The 15699-nt window shown below is 36.1% G+C and overlaps 1 protein-coding gene across 7 annotated transcripts; it reads left to right on the forward strand.

Annotated features, from left to right (window-relative positions):
* Nucleotides 1-320: 320 nt before the first annotated feature.
* Nucleotides 321-15620, forward strand: LOC136781173 (centrosomin-like). Of its 7 annotated transcripts, none has more exons than XM_066739949.1 (12): nucleotides 321-422; nucleotides 6751-6780; nucleotides 6870-6919; nucleotides 9423-9652; nucleotides 9729-9867; nucleotides 9953-10014; nucleotides 10150-10482; nucleotides 12036-12143; nucleotides 12249-13484; nucleotides 13733-14332; nucleotides 14440-14668; nucleotides 14951-15620. In XM_066739949.1, the coding sequence occupies exons 1-12, from the start codon at nucleotides 379-381 to the stop codon at nucleotides 15157-15159; spliced, it is 3270 nt and encodes a 1089-aa protein (XP_066596046.1). In that variant the 5' UTR covers nucleotides 321-378; the 3' UTR covers nucleotides 15160-15620. The 7 variants fall into 7 exon arrangements, with proteins under 7 accessions (XP_066596046.1, XP_066596047.1, XP_066596044.1 ...); XM_066739950.1 differs by lacking the exon at nucleotides 321-422 and adding an exon at nucleotides 986-1969 and having other exon boundaries at nucleotides 13733-14236; XM_066739947.1 differs by lacking the exon at nucleotides 321-422 and adding an exon at nucleotides 990-1969 and having other exon boundaries at nucleotides 12036-12131.
* Nucleotides 15621-15699: the final 79 nt, after the last annotated feature.

Below are 15699 nucleotides of genomic sequence, written 5' to 3' on the forward strand. Positions count from 1 at the left end.
CCGCCCTAATTTATGTTTTCTTTCCCGTATCTGAAGTTGCGATTGGTGGAAATTTAATTGAAGCCCCATTGGTCAAATTTGGAACAAATGGAACGAACCAGTGATACACCATTTTGCAAAATCGATAACTCTATATATAGGGTATTTTCAAACGTGATAGGCTGTTATGTTGGACAAGAAAGTAAAACAGCCAATCAGATCGCTCTTTGAAAATTAATGAATGTAGGCATATCTTCGAAATCGACGGTTTGGCAAGCCGAGTGCGTGGTTTACATTGTTTACAGGATTTGTCGGTGTGAGTTATGTGATATTTCAAAATAAACAAACAAGGAGAAGCGATATTTTATAGTGAACTGTTTATTTGTAAATCTACCAACAATGGCCCTATTAAACGATACGGCTTTGAAGGATTTTTTTAACGAGTAAGTTGAAATTGTTCTAACTGTATTTGCAAAACGCAGTTCTATTGTTTATTAATCGAACGTGCACTTATAATTCCTTACTGTCATTTATTAATACAGCTTAGCAAGTCACGTTGCACTTAAATAGGCTTAAATAATTAATTTGAAGAATGCATGACTGACATTATCATTGTTAATTAATGTCTACAATATAACCTTATCGGATCTGTACGGATACTTTTAAAGACAATAATTTAATAAAATTTATATAAAATAAAAGTACCGTAAAAGTTAAAAATTGTTATTAATACTTCCGATTTTTAATAAAAAATTATTCCAAAATGATTGGTGCTTAAAACTTATTTCTGTAGAAAAGCTCATAAGGCCATTATCAGTGAAGTACTGAAGTGACACTCGTGTGTGGAGGCTGTATCGTTGGAGATAGTGGAGCTTATCCCCCCACCCTATGATTTCTAAAAGCACGCCTGTGGGGGTTAAGCGTCTACACTCTACCTACAATGATGTTGGTCTGTCCGCCAGCGTGCCTCGCTCTTATTTCGAACACCCACTCCTCCAAACTCAGTTGAATCAGTTGCCTCAGTTCAGTTCACATTTGTGTCTTGATCGGAACACGTCGGATTGTGAATTAATTGCGTCGATTGCATAGTGATCCGTAAAAACAAGCATCCATTCGTATGCTATACAAAACATTTCCAATTAATTTTTTGAAGGTTACGATCTAAGGGAAATTCACAGTTGAACGATATTTATCTTTGATTTTCACAATGGGACTCATCAGACTTTTTGTGAGGAAAAGAAACGTTTTACCACGAAGGATTTGCCGAAAGTCCATGCTTATCTTGCAGTGACAATTTAAGATAAAAATATAAATCGGTAGTTCATACATACACAGACTACATTTAAGTTTAATTTAAAGGTTACTCGAGTGTTAAGTGAGATAAAGTGCAAGGTATCTTTGGAATTGACTCTGTTAGGATTCTTATATTAGATAGAAAGAAAAGACAGAGTTTATTCACGAGGAATAATAAATTGAGTTTCAGAGCGATTGTTGAAGTTTTTTGTTTGGATTGTTTCTTTATGAAGACAAGTTGTGATTGGATCTCGTTAAAACAATCACTAAAGAAGGCCCGTAAACAGTTTAATTGAGAATTTTCAATGTTAAAAATTAATGCAAAGTGGAAAGTTATCTGAACTAAGAGAATTATCTCGATTTTATCTCTATCGATCGGTCCAGCCAGCCTCCCTCCAACTTTATTCAGGGTAGACAACGTTTTCCAAGCTTTCATCACCCTCCCAGCGCAAACTTCACGCTAATAGAAACGAGGGCTTCGATAGTTGTTGCAAAAAATTTCTATATGGTGCAGAAGAACTGAAAAAAGACTGAATCGGGTATTTTAGTCTTGAATCTGTTTTATGGAAGCTCCACGTTTTTCGTTTTTACAAGGCAGCATGTTTTTTGGCGGACATTACTCGGCCCAAACTCAAAACAGCCCGCCATCGCCCATCAGGAATAGCGTATGGGGCAGTGCATACAGCCCTTTCAAAAAGTAAGTACTTTGTATCCTGAGAATGAAAATAAAAAGCATTAACAATAAATATAATAACATCTCATAATGTTAATAGTGATACAATAAAAATTCACTTAGAAAGAATCTAAAATCTTGTATTAGAAAATACGATAAACTTTGCTGAAGGAAATAAAGATAAAATGTTGCTTTCTGTGGGAAAACAAATGAATAATTAGCGTACTTTGTTCGTTTAAGCTGTATTCAATACACTTCAGTATCAGTTTGAAGAATAACAATGAATTATACACCAAAAGTGCAAAAAGTACAGTTAATATAAACAAAGCTATTGCTGGGGTGAAAAGTAGGGGAATTGAAGTCAATTATAGACGAGATTCGACAGGATTTGATGGATTTATACAGAGTTTGGCGCGTTTGTAAACTTATAACAGAATTCTTGATGAACAGGAAGGTCATCGCGGGCAAGTTGCACTTACGCATAGCGCATAAATTGCGACGGAAGCGCAAGCTGATCCATATGGAGGTAAAACTACGATGAGAAAACAAGTTCATTCGCCCACGAACGCCCACGTGGTCATAATTGAAGCGCTAAAGCGCTACAAACAGTCACTAATTGTTCTACTCATCATTTCTCGACTTGATTATTTCTTACCAATAATGATTATAATTTCATAAATAAATTTCATTCTTTTTTAGGGTTAATTTAAATATTCAATAAAGAAATTTGATCTCCGGATGAGATAAAGAGGCTGGAAGAGGGAAAAACTCCATCGAGCTCTGCTACTTTAGGATCGAATTTTTGAAGTACTCTAGCAACACCTGGTGTTGTTGGTAATCCGAGCTGTTCCAAGCATAATCTTATCCAAGCTACAAAAAATCCTCGAAACCCGTTTGGACAGTGCTGTAAACAAAGCCTTTTTCTCAATAATTTATGTAACATTCTGCACTTCTATTCTCAATATTTCAATGATATTATCATACATCTTTGGTTTGTTTACGTCACGAACGACTGTGTGATTCTCTTGTAATCGTTTTTCCCCGATGTAACGTGTTTACATGCGACACGAGATATGTAACAATATTTTTTCTTCAATTTTGTTTGTCTAAAAAGTACATCGCTTAAATTTATCCTATAATTCAACTTTACGATGTAAATCGATTCCTTAATTTCGTTCAAAGATTTTATGTTCTGTTGTGAAATTGAATAAAAATTTCTTCTGCGCGAGAGTTGAATTAGAACTGTATGGTTCCCGCACGAAAATAGATACACTAACAAATTGATTAGAGGAAGCTTTCGCAATGCATGTTCGCGCCTCATTAGAAGACATCTAAGATCGATAACTGCTTTCGAAAATTTACTATGTAGAGCATATCACCTTGAAACCAAAGCACCAATTCAAAACTATTTTTACATGATTGATAATAATGATAATAATAATAGCTGCATAATTCGGCATACTAAAATACTATTACAGTGTAACAACAGAAAAAATGAGCTAATTGTAATTATCTATATATCAAAATATTGCGTTTGTTAGTACAATTCTTTTCTATGAGAAAAGTAATACACTTGAATAATAGAAAACTGGTTTGTTACATAAAAGTATGTTTATTTTTAACATATATTAAATATACAAATTATTGCTGTGTCGACGATATTTTCAGCGGTCCGGGTAGTCTCAATCAATAAATTTAAACGCATTCTTAGTTTACGAAAGTATCGCTATCGGCGGAACTAGAAATATAATTTTAGATTATAATTATAGTATATTTAGCTCATCTTTACGTATGTCACACTGTGAAAAATCCCTTAATCATTTCACAGTGTAATAGTAAAGACAATCAGTTTCACTATATATAAAATTTGTTTATTTCGATGCTGGCTATTGATAGTTTTCCGATCGTATACACACAAACACAGTGACAGTGAATTGAGAATATGTAATAATATATGTATACGAAAAGAGTCTGTCAAAATTTATTGATAAATAATGTTGATTGCATCCTTGTGAGTGTATGTTCCACTACACGTTCTCACCTCAATCTTACCGTGCAGGTAAACACAGCGAATAGCCACTTTACACCGCGAAATAGCGAATTAAAATAAATCTTTGCTTGCATCGTCCGTAAGGGGGAAAAATTAATTCTCATTGATTTTAATAATCAAAATTTGTAAATGGTAGTCCCGGGAGTAGACTGATAAAAGTATTTTTCGTAACAGGGCACGACTCGTCGGGAACATGAATGGTTCATTTGAGATCATCAAGTAAATTGCTCGCGCGAAGGTGGTCAATGATGCATCGTGAAAGCTACATTGAACGTTCAATTGACGAGACGAGCTGTAACAAGAGCTCGTACCAAAGTGGCAAATTATTTACCAGAAAATTTATATCCTAACTGATGAAAACAAAACTCTATTCCAAGTAAATAACGCAAATTCTACAAAAAGCAATAATATTCCAAAATGCAACGAGTTTTCTTCGTAATACAATCTTAAACCAAACAATCGGCTATTATTGATTTATAATGGGTCTGAGTGATAAGGACTTTTTTCATCCGCGCGCATTATGGCTCCAGTGTTTATTGGTTCCAGTAATTATAACGAGCTTCCATAGAATAAACTCTCAATAATAGCGCTAATCCTCGAAGCAAGCTTGGATCAAAACATTCTCCTTTGTGTTAAATCCAATAAATAAACGCATTTATTTGGGTATTACTGTAGTTCTTCTATTCCTGGAAGGGACAAGTTTTTAGTCCTTATACACAGAATTATTTACAAACGAAAGACTCGGTGTATCTTCCCCACTCTCTTTGCTGTTTTTTTCTTCGGACACAAAGAAAACACTACGAGTCTTATAAACTTTTCTCGGAAGGAATAAAAATTTCTAGGTGGTGAATTGGTTTTGGTTTTATTTACACCTCGGTCGTCCAATCGTCGATATAACATAGAAGGCTTCATTCAGGTCTTCGAGGAAATTCGTTAAATTGTTCAAAATAAATCCACATCCCACCTTCTTCAATCTTTTCTTTCCCTCCATTTCTTTCTTAGCTATCTCCTGGCGAGCCTCCAGAGTTCGCCTGGCGGATTTTATTTCGGTTCCTCGGAGTCCCACACCGGACAAAAAGGAACGAATCATTTTCCGCGAATTCGCTACTCTACTCTGCGCGCCTTTTCCTTCATTTTGCTAAAATTCAAAGGAACCACTCGGTACTTTCCCCCTCTCCCCTATTTTTCTCTAACCCCACTCTTCCTCCCGCCATTCCCTAGTTATACAGCTTCGCCGGTAGAGTTCAAATACCTCAGCAGGTTACACTCGTTTAGCCCCACAGTTGTTATAGTCATCTCGATAAATTTTCTAATTAATAATCTTCTTTTTATAAACAATAAACAAACAAATTACGCATAATTAAGGAAAATTTGTCGAGCATGCTGCGTCGCTTTGAAAACTTTAATAAGGATGTTGGGGACCCAGTCTGGCGACACCGGATAAATTTATTTATTTTTTTTACTCTCGTGACCGATACTTTTAACGTCCCTCGTCATTTTTAATACGAATCAATTATCTGCATAGTTATATAAGAGCTCTATTCAAATTAACTAATTAATTTTTTATTTTTGTATACACTGTCTAAAACCGTGGCATCCAGATTTTCCTCGTTTTTGACCTTCCGCTTTTAATCGAAGGTCAAAGGTTATAAAAAAATTAACCAGCTCACACATTTTCGCTTTTACTCAAAGGCAATATTCTTTTTCTCATTTTCGTCTACGCGTATTAAAATTTTATAAAACAACCCGGAATTTTTAATCTCGTGGTTAATTCTTGCTTATTATTTAACGCACAAAATTTTCTCGTCGTAAAATCTAACCTTTCTTCGTTTTTGATCTCCAGTGTTCAAATTGTGTCCGAGGACCCGGAAATTCGTTTCGGTTCTAAATTTAGCTTGTTAAGATTTTCCTGCGATAAAGTCCATCGTTCGCCAGACAATTATTCGCGTCTGAGCGAAACAGGAATAGAATTACGTGAAATCTAAAATAAACCTAACTGGAACTGACCACTATAAAGTCCAGGTCTTCCTCCTAGTTGTGTTGAGCCATCTTGTCTCCAAACTTATCAAACTAGCCGGAAACTCGTTTTCCTTTTGGCAATTCGCCTCTGAAATTATAACGTGAAAGTTTGATGTAAAATAAAAAATTAACATTCAAATCATTTGGATTTTTTTTAACAACAAATAATTCCACCCATCTTTTATAAATATTGCAATCTTATCAAAGAGTAATAAAAAAATAAATTAAATTTGTTTAATTGCATATTTTTTCAAATTATCAAATAATTTACTAATTTGGTCGGGTTGAATGTTTATTTATAGAGCATCAAGCATGGTTCTCGATTAATGAGAGAACAGCGATGAGAAGATTCTTAATAGACTTTTCGTTTTTATCTCTGGAGATAATTTGGGACTGGAAGGAGGGTCTCTGGGCCTTTGGGAACTGCAAAGATTTTATTTTCGAGAAGCACGTGCCTTCGATCCGTTTTCAGTTCGGATCGAAATAGATTTATCTATACGTGACTCTGGCTTGGTCTATTCAGTACCGGAAGGGAAAAAATGCAGTTCCGGTTGGAACGCGTCTCACTTCAAACTCTATTCAATTTCATAAATCCTACTAAATAAAGCACATTAACCTAGCAGATCAATATCTCTTGCAAATTATTTCTCGATACGTTCAGTCATTCATTCATCAGAATTAAAAAAAAACATGCAATATTAAAAAGCAAATAATAATTAATTTGAATTTCCTTCAGCACTGAACAACCGGAAATCACGATACACGAGTAAGTTACCTAAAAAGATATTCAGTGAATTTTCATGGAAAATCTCTAAAGATTTATTGCTTATTCAACTTTTCTCTCTTGTGTTGCAGCATGCCACTCCAGGACCTAACCATGAACGAGACTCTGAGATTAACGAAAGGTGAGTTTGAATAAAAGGACTAAAAACTGAAGTTATAAGAGAGAAAGTTTTGACTCAATTGAAGCCTATTACATATCAACACAAAATTATAGAAAAGAGGATTTGTTTAGTGGTGCATATGTACATTATCAGCACTGGAAAATTTTTTGCATCAAATGCAATGTGTCGCTTGTGTCGAATTTGATACCAATTTGGAAAACACTCAATATCTATATCAATCAATTTTGCCATTTTTCGAATGGTTTTTTTGTGTAGAAATATAGATAGATGTTTCTCTTCAGCATCATTATACTGAGTTACAACAGTCTTATAGTTATAAAAATGCTGTTATATAGTCAAATGGTACAAATTCTTTTATAATGCAATTACAGAACAAAGATCCTGTATATTATTAGTAAAAACAACAGATTTGCAATTGGTAATATTCAATACTCATTTTGGTTCTCCAAAGGTCAAAATTATATTCGTATAATTATGCATGAGCCACTTTGCACGATTGAATTTGGTTTAAAAATGAGTGATTTAGTGTTACAGGTAAATTACTAAAGGATTGGAAGAAGCGTCAATAAGATAAGGTATCGACAGTTAGTATCCATTTTGATTGGTTCAGGAAGAAAGAATTTTCACGACTGGGAAGCTACGAATAATTCATGTTTAATGTCTTGCTCCTTCCATTGTGATTGGTCTATTATATACGTGAGCCAATTTGACCTGGAAAAGCCCTGTGAGACGATATAAATAGGCATGGGCTGATCATTGAACGATAATCGACGTCTATCAATCGCTTGGACTTCCGTTTAAACTTGTGAAGCATGAAGCATAAAGCGGAGAAGAAGATTTTAATGTCTTCAGCAATTATTGCTCCTCATCGTTCTGTCATGAAGCAATCGAGAAGAAATTTCTTCAATTGTGCTTTTGGCATTGCTTGGTGCACGAAGACAAGAAGGGTGAAAGGTAGAGAGTAAATGTGCACGAGAGGCTGATGATTCTCGTGGAGTGGCTGCTCCTGGGTCTCTCGTCTCGGCTGCACACTAGTATTTTTAGCTGTCAGATTTAGGCCGAAATGTCTCCTGGCCTCCTCAGGTATGGCTGCTGCTGAAGTCATTTTCAAACGTGTGAAAAAACCACCTGAAATCCCACCAGACTAATTGGCCACTGTCCAGTCTATTAAAATCTCTAGTGGAATTAATTTTCCTGAAAGTACAAATGCGTCAATTTGGTACTTAGCTGTGACTCATGCTTGCATTTTCCTTGCTCATTTTGCACTGGTGAAAATTTAGGGCGTCCCTAATATAATCTCAGCTGCACTTCAGAGAATCATGCATTAGCTACGAAATTAGCTAATTTATTAATGGACCGTTTGAGGAAGATGTCCAGGTCGTCTGTTCTCCATGCTTCATCTTCCTGGAAAGATTTGCTGGCTTCCAAAAAGGTTCTTGTGTACTTTTCGAAGAATCATCGATATCAGGACAGTTTTTGATTATATTGTAAATATTTAATGTCTTTGTGTGGTTGAAGTCAGAATTGAACAGGAAAAATATTTAGTCACATGATTATCTATGGAGGAATCCAGGGTTAAAGTCTTATTTAATAATCCAACTGTTCACTTGTGAACATATCGTAAACAGATTAGATATATAGAAGACACTGGCACGCGTATATAGTGTACCGAAAATATAATATTAACCTTGCCATTTCTACTGCGACGTAACCTTTTCGAAATCTCTCAGAGTCAAGTGGTCTTTCGCGGTGTACCGATGTGATTTGTGCCTTTGGATACCTGCAGAAATCTCGCTTCGCCTCGGGCAATCTTAGGAAAATAGTAGAAGTTTATGGGGAAAATTTGGAAGAAGTGGTTTTTGAAGCATGTGAAGGATTATTGATGTTATGGGATGTCGCAATTCGCGATTCAGAAACGCCACTGACGAGGCCTCCATCGAGGATCGGCCAATCAAGATCCAAGTTTTATTTGGTACTGTAAAGTATCTAAGAAAAAATTGAAATGTAGATTTTTTGCTATAAATTTAATTAGTGAGGGTTTTCTATTATTGATATTCGGTCTTCTGACCTAAAATCGAAACTGACTAGAGCACCAGGTCAAAGGTCAATTACATCTTTTTATTGATTTATCATCAAACAAAAAACATCATCATGGATCTTTGTGCTTTGGTATTTTGCCAGGACGATAAGTCAAACTGTAGGCGAAAGCTCGCATAGGTCACTACGAGAATAGTCTACTCTAATGTCTAGTCAGTTTAACTGGGAGTAGAAAAAAGTTCAAAAAAGGAACAATTTTCCACGTGTTAAGATCGATCACTCGATTATCCACCAAACTTCAGACTTTTCCATTTGAATTAAGTTTTCCTAACCAATTTTCTCTGCAGCTTCAACATAGATATTTCTGTGCTTTTTAAGCGGGTCGGATTTATTTCATCACTCAATGATTATTACAAAGGGGAGAAAATTTTGTTGGAATCTCTGATTAAGTAGAATATCTTTTCAGGCGCAAATCCTTGGTTACCGGAAAGTCCAGGAGGGGGAGGAGGAGTAGGAGCAACCACAGGACCAGGAATGGCTGGCACAAGGGGAAGAACAATGAAGGAATACGAGGATCAACTGGATAGCCTGAAAAAGGAAAATTTTAATCTCAAACTTCGGATTTTTTTCCTGCAAGAACGCCTGGGCATCACTTCTACCGAAGAAGATATAATCAAATCCAACATTGAATTAAAGGTAAGAGTAGTTGATAAAGTTTACACAACTTTGCGAATTAAGAAATTTATAAATAATATTTAATTAATCTGTTTAGATGGAAAACGAATCGTTGAAGAAGGATTTAGCGAAGAAGCAAGATCTCTTGAATCAGGGAGAACAAGCGATGGAATTTTTTAAACAGCAGAAAGAAACATCGTCGTCTTTATTGAAAAAAATGGAAGCCCTGGAAAAAGGTTGGATAGTGCAAACTCTACTGAAGGCAAAAATTGCACGACACGTCTGAAAGCATGTAAAAAGATTTTTTCTATTGATTTTTAGAATTGGAAGAGAAAGAAAGTATCTTAATTTGCTCCAAACAAGAAGAGGAACAGCTAAGAGAGGTAAGGGTCTCGTATTGTTTTTCTTTGTTCTATCTGGAGAGTTGAAAGGTTATTCTGATAAGAATAGTACACTCTTAGTGCATGAATTATTCGTTTGAATTAAATTGATTTGCTTCATGAATTATCCATTTTTAGGCAATAGAAGAGAAGGAGCAAATAGTAAGGGATCACGAGGAGTCGGTGAAGCAGCTAACCCTGAGACTGTGCAATGTGCAGAAATCTTCGGAAGATAAAGTCAAGAAATTGGAGGCTGATTACGAGAAAGCATTGAAGATGATACAGAGCTTTGTTGCCAGGCAACAGGAGCTAGAGACGAAGTGTATTATGAAGGAAAGAAAAATCATGGATATGCAGATACAGCTTAGCAGGATGCAGACTTTTGAGAAGGACCAGAAAAGTCGAGAATTTTGCATAAAAAAAGAATTAGACTCAGATACTGAAGATCCTGAGCGTGACCAGTGCAATCAGGTTGATACCAATCTTTTTTTTCGTTATATTTGCATGCCAAGTTTTACGATTTCTAAGCTTTTCCATATTTTGGTACATTCCTAGCAATTTATATATACAACTAACGTTTTAAGCTCGACTGTTTTCGTTATTTATTAGAGATAGTTAGAAGAAGTTCTCAATATGGAGAAGAATGTATAAAATGCTTGAGCTGCTACGTATATCATAAGAAAAAATCTTTTTCTTGCAGAATTACTGAGTTTCAAACTTCTCTGCTTTGTGCCATCACTATCACTGCATGCCACTCATTGGCTATCACAGTTTTGCCCTAAAAGGCCATTATCAATGCATGACACTCTCTGGTTATCTTCTATCTGCCTGCCAAGATACAGCTTTTCGTTAAACAATCGTATTGCTTATCTTTCCTCTAACAAAGCTTTAATTCTTTAACTTTTTTTTCTTATACCAAAAATTATCTTAAGGCTTTGCAATAAACTTTGTTTTAATACTAAGCAAAATTTGTATTAATCTTGAAAGCCACAAACAGTATGAAACAGAAATATACTAACGAATTTTTGACAAAAAATTCATTTGCAAAAAATGATTTTTTGAGACCTCTGTGGCACAAAATTAGAGTTGGATATTTGATTTTATTGGCTGTTATAATAGTTTTAAGTGGGACGTCTGGATACGATTACACAGAGAAAGAGAGAGAGAGAGAGAGAGAGAGAGGGGGAGAGAAGGAGGGGACAGAGTTTCTGGGGGTGTTTGGCTCTGTTTCTGCTTGAGAATCTCAGCTTTGCGTCTAAAATTAGATGCTGCCAAGACTGCCTGCTTTGCAGTACACGCTTACCAGTCTTGAAATTTCATTCGTGCTCTTCAAAACTCACCAGCAAAACAATAAACAATTAAAAAATAAGGCAAATTCTCTTTGCTACAACCAAACGACACGCATATTTGCAGTAAAACAAAATTTATAGGAAAAATTGGTGATTCCTCCTCTCTAAAATCGTGCAAAATGTTTGAAAAAGTCAATATCCAAAGTTAATAATTTTCATTAATTATGCTATCCTGCTTGTGTTTTTCCATGAGAATGGAGGTAGGTACTTTGTATTCTGACCTCTATCCCGAGCTAAAATTAAAACTATTAACGTTGCGTAAAAATCGACGCGTGAATGTAGCTAAGGGACAAGAGAAAAAGACAACATCGTATATCCAGAGACCCCAAGATTTTTCTAACGTTTCCCTTGCAGGATCCAGCAATCATCACGCATTTCCCCCAGCAAAACTGGTCAAAGCGAATGAGAAATTAACAAAATTAAATGCTTCTCCCCCCTCCCAATATCCACGCATGCTTGAAAAAAATCCTAAAAAATTAAAAAAAGAATAAAAATACAAAGACAAAAAAAATTGACTAAGAGAAAAGCGAAAGAAAGAATGAAAGCACAATATATATTTTCCCCTTGTAACCCCGATTGGTGTGAAAATAAAATCGATGAGAGCTAAAGTTTTTTGGTAAAATGAAAGTTTCGAGGACTTTGGATGTTGATTGACGGAGAAAATTCTGTGTGCAGCGACGTTTTGAGGAAATGGAAAGGAAAATAGGCGAGTTGAGAAGACAGGTCGAGAGCAACAAGACTGAGAAGAGGATGCTGGAGATGAAGATTCAGGTATCGGCCGAGGTACAAAATAATGAATAAAATATTCTTTGCTCAAAAAATATCAGCCTTGCAGGAATCGTCAGTTCCAAACAACTTTGATACGTGACGTGATTTTTCTTGATCCAGGAACTTCAGGGACGTTTGCAGGAGAGAGATAGAAGAATTATGGACCTGTCGAAGGAGAAGAGTCAGCTACAGCAGGAATTGGGCAAAAAGTTGTTGGAAATAGAGAGACTGAGAAAGGCCTACGAGCAGCTGAGCAAATCTGAGAGCTTGAGATTAACCGAGTTGGAAGCATCGTCGAATAATCAGAAATTATTGGGAGAATTGAGACAGAAAAATCAGGAGATTGAGGAGAAGAGAGAGAAAATCGAGCAACTCACCAAGGAGCTTCACGTGAAGAACCAGAATCTGCAGAAACTCGTGAATACAGAATTGTGGAGCAAGAACAAGGAAATTGCCAAATTGCACAATCATATGACGTCACAGCTGAGCAACGACAAGTCGAAAAAGAAAAGTGAAGTGCGAGAGAGCGAGGCGGCTGTGCAGTTATCCAATCTGATTAAGAGATTGACCGAAATTGGAATAAGGGTGACTTTCACCAATGACGTGGTACAATTGAACTACGTCAATGGAGACGAGTGTATCGATGCAAAAACCATGGCAGATTACGTGAAGAAGCTGCTAGAGCAGAAGAACAAATTGGAGAAGGAAGTCGATTATTTGAAATGGTTGAAATTAATTTCGCAACCCGATGCTGAAGATTCTGGTAGTGAAACTGAGAGGGTACGAAAATATTGCGAGCTATTGCGCTCCCACTTGAAGGAGCTCGTACGCTTTATGAAAGAGATGCTGAAGAACTCTGGAGACTCGGACACAATTGGCCAGGAGCATAAGAAAATTTTTTTAGATGTATTGATGAACTCCAAGCTTCTATCTGATGACGTTCTCGTTGCACTCGAGGAAATATCTATTCGTGAAATGCAATTCAATGTGAAGGTAAATAGGAGGGATATTAGGAAAAGCAGATCTGAGAATATTTTAGACCTTCAGCATCATCACTCCACTCACTCCGATTCGGAAGAATTTTCCGAGCCTGACAGGGCAGTATCTTTAGCTAGAATTGGCCTGCAGCAGACTCGAAAAAAAATTGTCAGACCAAGAGTTTGCAAGTACACAAGGACGTTTAGTGACTCCGATGATTCACTGGATTATATCTCTTATCACAAGACCAATCGGAATGAATTGGCGGAGATTGACTCCAGTCGTCAGATTATGGAGCTCAAGGATGCCAACAATTTGTTGTACTGCGAGCTTTGCAGTTTGCGAAAGGACCTGTTGACCAGAATCGATCTTGATAGCGTGAGTCAATTGCATGATCTTTGGGCCCTTTTCATAGTTCTCCTTAGGTGTAGCATGTAGTGGAAATTTGCACGTTGGTTGGTTCTGGTAGAATCTGTTTCTAAATTAGGGAACGATATTTGGGTAGATTCGCTGGAATGAGACTAGATATTATTATTGTTTTTATAGTACTCTGGGATTAGTCATTGAAAGATTTATCTGTATGTTATATAGACTGATTATGAAAATGGATATTGTAATTTTTTCAGGCATTCGATGAGAAGTTCTCGCCCATCATAGCCAAGCTGGAAAAGTCCCAGGAGGTTTGTGAGAAGATTGAGTCTACCCTGGAAAGTAAGGTGAATGAGTTCTGCACGAGAGACAATAATATCGGTCGCAGGAACGACAGGTGGAGTTTGGAAAATGAAGAGGAAAGAAAAACAACTGAAATAACTACAGAGGCGTTTCTTTCGTTAAGCGCGGAGAATGAGAGACTGAGATTGAGAATTCTTAAGTTGGAGGAGGAGACTAAAGTCTTTAATGCCAGAGTCACGACCTTGAGAGCGGAGCTTGATCATCTCACCCTATCGCACAGTCAGATTCTTGTGGAAAATACCAAATTGACCAACGAGAAGCTCAGGCTCGAGAAGGAGCTCAGGAATACGGAGGCTCGATACGATGCTACTCTCAAGTCTCATGAATTACACAGGGCAAGAATGCTGGAACTGGAAACGGCAAACAAAGAGTTGACGAGGCAGGTGACTATTTGCGAGGCAAGTGATTCAGCACCCAGCTCCAGCGGAGTTTCCTCCATCCCAACAGAGTCCAACACTCACAAGCAGTGTGACGATGGATACCAAATTTATAGCGTAACTGGATTCCTATACTAAAATTTCATTAAATTTATCATATTTATTTTATTATTTGCCCTTCATTTTTTCATTCTTAACGTCAAAATTAAAATTTCGTTTTACAGACTTCGCAGTATTGGTCAGTTGTAAATTCTCCAACCTTAGGAACGCGAAGCAAGTCTAGTTGTTCTCCAGATTTGGGAATTGAGAGTGACGCAGCTTTAACGATAACAACACCTTTTAAGGATAATTTGAAGATTACCGAGTGCATGACTAATTTATTGAGCGACGAGGATGCGAATGATAATCAGAGGGTTCGCGACATTGACAGCGAGAGTCCACCACCTGAAGAAGGTACTTCATCAGAATCATATTATTAGGTGGATTGGAAAGTAATATTGGTTCTCTCTATTTTTTTTAACATAATATTGACAATGCAGATGTGATATTATTTTCCGATCCATTCCCAATATTACATTGAAGATTAAAGATTCCAAACCTGATTTTTTTTTTAAAAAGGATAATCTCTCGAATTAAAATAAGTAACGGATTAAATATTTAAATTATGTATGCGTGTACGGTCGAGATATTGATAATCTAGGAAAATAGTGGTAAAAAAATTGTTTTCTTTTCTAGGCCTCAGCGAAATAGCGGCTTTGAAACAAGAAAATGAGGTGTTAAAAAGACGAATAGCAAAAACTAGGAAAGCCCTTGAGGACACTTATCAGCATGTAACGGCATCCAACAAAAACAAGAAGAATATAGAGAAGGCAATTTTGCAGCAACTGATAAATACTCAAAGCGTACTTAAAAAGACTAGAACCTATGATGAACTGTTAAATTAATTATCTAATATGCTAGCAATTATACAATTGATATCTGTTTTATCGACAAAACAATTGTTAAACTCAAAATTGTTAAAGAAGAACTGATGAAACTTTTGGATCTCGAAATCTTTCTCATGATTCTTATGATATTTTTCTAAGGGCTTACGGTTGAGACGCAATTATTATAGAGTATTAATCGTAATAAGAATCGACGACAAAAATGATATTTTTTTATCATTCGAATACTTTACCAAAAATAACCAATTGGTTGAAAGGGAGAGTTGTGTGTGTGTAACGTTTGTACATATTTACATAAAAGTTCAAACATATGTTTTCTATGTTACGCTTTCTTCCTTTTTCTCCTCACGATGGGAGGCGTTTTAAAAAAATTCACGCATACTTGTACATAAAATATCTATGTATGATTATTTAGCATTTGTATATATAGTATACATGAATAAAGTGCCATTAAACTTTGAGATTTAAAGCATAATTGCTTTGGCTTTTCTTACCATCACACGGGCTTGGATCAGTAAATAAGAAACAGTTTTGTCAGCT

This window comes from Prorops nasuta, unplaced genomic scaffold, assembly GCF_024137725.1.
Source record: "Prorops nasuta isolate Cenicafe-Biocafe unplaced genomic scaffold, Cenicafe_Pnas_1.2 PNAS00022, whole genome shotgun sequence".
NCBI classification, from domain to species: domain Eukaryota; kingdom Metazoa; phylum Arthropoda; class Insecta; order Hymenoptera; family Bethylidae; genus Prorops; species Prorops nasuta.